Source organism: Octodon degus, unplaced genomic scaffold (assembly GCF_000260255.1).
Source record: "Octodon degus isolate 3935 unplaced genomic scaffold, OctDeg1.0 scaffold00046, whole genome shotgun sequence".
Classification (NCBI taxonomy): domain Eukaryota; kingdom Metazoa; phylum Chordata; class Mammalia; order Rodentia; family Octodontidae; genus Octodon; species Octodon degus.
Window position 1 is genome coordinate 7,369,182 of NW_004524622.1, and position 3,110 is coordinate 7,372,291.

Below are 3,110 nucleotides of genomic sequence, written 5' to 3' on the forward strand. Positions count from 1 at the left end.
ATATATATATATATACTACCTTTTCGACCTTATTTACTCTTTCAGTTTCTTACACTAGGGAGACAACGTGGTATTTACCCATATGAGCCCACTTTATTTCACTTATAAGTATGGCCTCAAGCAGCATCCATTTACCTAGAAATGTCTCAAGTTTATTCTTCTTTATGTTTGAGTAGTCCTCCATTGTATTACAAAACAAACAAACAACCCACATCTTTTTTATCCATACTTCAGTTGATAGGCATTTGGGTTGTTTCCAAAAAATAGTTACCACAAATTGTGCTGCTATAAACATGGGTGTACATATATCACTGGGTATGTTTTTAATTCTTCTAGGAAAATACCCAGCAGAACAGCTAGGTCAAATGAGACCTCTAAAGCTAGTTTTTCGAGGAATCTCCACAGTGGCTGCACCAGTCTACACTCCAACAGTGGAGAAGGGTTTCTTTATTCCCATAGCCCCTCAGAGGTATAGGCACAGATCTCAGGAACAAAATCCCAATCACATGGAAATAATACAAAGAATCAACAGCTGAGATCTCATCCTATTAAAAATCTCATGCACAGCAAAAGAAGTTACCAACAGGGTGAAAAGATAATCCACAGAGTGGGAAAAAATATTTTAGCCAGTTGTCCTTCAGACAAAGGACTTATACCTAGAATATATAAAGAATTTTTTAAAAAAGACACCCCCCATGTAAAACCCAATCCAAAACTGGGTATTTGAGATAAACACACACACACACACACACACACACACACACACACACACATTCTCAGATGAAAAAATACAAATGGCAAATAAATATATGAAAAGTGTTCAATATCATAGGTCATTTGAGAGCTGCAAATTAAAGCAACACTGAGATTCCACCTCACCCCAGAAAGAATGGCTACCATCAAGAAGTCAACCACTAACAAATGCTGACAGGGCCTAGCAAAAAATAAGCCCTTCTCCATTGCTGGTGGAATGTAAAGTGGTCCAGTTGTTTTATGGATGAGTCTCAGGATTCTGCAACTGTGCCATAGTCTAATACCTTTTGTGACCTCACATTTAGGGATCTCATGTAAATGGCTAGGAGGTATGATCTAAGGATGAACCTCAAAAAAAGTTCAGAATAAACTGATAATTTTTACAAAGGTGGTTAAAGTTTGAAGATGCCAGTATCAACCATAACAAACATGACAGGTACAACAATATGACCAATATGGAGATACAAGAGGAGATGCCAGACCCGTTCATCCACTTCAACTCTCTGTCTCTTTTTTTTCCAGATGTGGCTTTGTACTATATGACTGCTTAAAGAAGTCCTGGGCCCAGGGCCAGGGAGATGGCTCAGTGGAATAAGCGCTTCCTTGGCAAGCATAAGGGCCTGAGTTCAATCCCTGGTTCAGAAAAAAAAAAAAAAAGAAGAAGACGACGTAGTCCTGGGCCCTTGCACATAGCTGAGGATGCCACTGTTCCAGTATTAGGTACAGATACATTTAAAGTCCTGACCCCTTGGGTGGGGTACCAAGGCCTTGCAATGAGCTACATCCCCAGACCTTTTTTGAGGCATAGTTTTTGTTAAATTGCCCAGGCTTGACTTAAATTTGCAATCCTCCTGTCTCAGCCTTCCAGAGAGGCTGGGATGACAGGACTACAGGCCTATGCCACCATGCCAGGCTAGATTTCCAGCTGACATTTTAAGTTCACAAAAACATTATTTTCTTCCCCATATATTTTTCCTTCTAGAAATTCTGATGCTTCCTCACGCTCTCACCACTGTTGTGACTGGCAGGAATATTTTCAGCAAACACAGATGGCAAAACTGAGATGCAGAAAAATGAGGCCCTTAGAATATCTCATCTCTGACAAACGCACAAGTGCAAGTAATCAAAGTACCCCCCCTTTTTTTTAAATGAGCAGAATATATTTATTGAGAGAAAGAAAGCCTCTGTCCAAGACAGGGACCGGAGGGGGCCCCGAGCAGGTAGTTCCCCCCAAAGTACCCTTTTTTCCTTCCCTGAATAAACATCCAGAATTCCCCACGACCTAGTATTCCACTTCGGATCTCAGCCAGCTAGCTGTGAAGCCCGACTCTGAGCTCCCGGCAACGGCTCCGACCGTGCTGCCCGCTAGCGCACATCCACAAATCATCACACTTCCAACCCGAGGTGGTAAACGCTTTCTCCAGGCGGAAAGCCACCTGATGTGTCATAATGTTTACCGTGCCCATCACGATCTGGACGGAGGTGGATGCGCCCAGCGCAAGGGGGACTCGCCGGCCGCGTCGGCCTCTAGGTCCGGCTGGGCACCCGCCCTCGGCCACGCCCGACCGGGCCAGCACTGATGCGGCCGCACCCAGCAAGGCTGGGACCGTCCTCGCCTCCCCCGACCGAGGCTGCAAGGCCTCGGGGTCCAGGCACCCGCGCGCAGGCTCACCCAGGGTCGTGCACGGCACCGCCGCCCCTCTCTCGCTCTCGGCGCTGGGCACCCCTACCAAGCCCTGAGCAGGGTCCTCCCTCCGCCACCCCCACCCATGAGAAGTCATTGCTCATCCGGAATTGTCCTCCACACCCTGGAGCGACACCCCAACCGTCCCCCTGGTCGCTCCTGGAAGCCGCGGGACGCGGGTGGGGGAGGTGAGGTGGGGCCGCGTTGCCATGACGACCCCGAGCCCCATCCGCGCGGCCCCCGCCCACCCGGCTCAGCCCCGCTCCGGTCGGCCGGCGGCAGCCTTTGAGCTGACGCAGAACGAAGCGCGGCCCCGGCCCGGCCTTACCCATGGCGGCAACGTCCTCTCGAGTGGGGGCTCGCCGGGCCCGGCCACCCACTCCCGGTAGGCGAGCGGCGGCCCGCACGGCGTCCGCGCAGGCCCTCCGCGGCCCACAGCGCCCCCGGCGGCGGGAGGACGGCGGCCGCGAGAGGCTTCGCCAGGACTCTCCGGGGCAGGAGGCGGGCGCACTGAGGACCGACGCCGGGGCGCGCGGAGGCGGTCCGCGCGTCGCGCCGCCTGCTTTCCGGGACTAGAAGCTCCTGGGCATCTACGCCTTTCATTTTTCATCATCAGCTCACGGGAGACCAGAGGAATGCGGAGAACCTGACGCCTCCAGCGGCGGCTAGAAAC

At 51.0% G+C, this 3,110-nt stretch overlaps 1 protein-coding gene across 7 annotated transcripts in view; it reads right to left on the minus strand.

Annotated features, from left to right (window-relative positions):
* Window positions 1-2,869, minus strand: part of Rufy2 (RUN and FYVE domain containing 2) — a 35,913-nt gene extending 33,044 nt beyond the window's left edge. For 2 of the 7 annotated variants that reach the window (XM_023716213.1, XM_023716211.1), the window contains exon 1: window positions 2,766-2,869. In XM_023716213.1, coding sequence (XP_023571981.1) covers window positions 2,766-2,769 — 4 coding nt within the window. In that variant the 5' untranslated portion in view covers window positions 2,770-2,869. The other 5 variants (XM_023716210.1, XM_023716209.1, XM_004632043.2 and 2 more) reach the window with 5 other exon arrangements.
* Window positions 2,870-3,110: the final 241 nt, after the last annotated feature.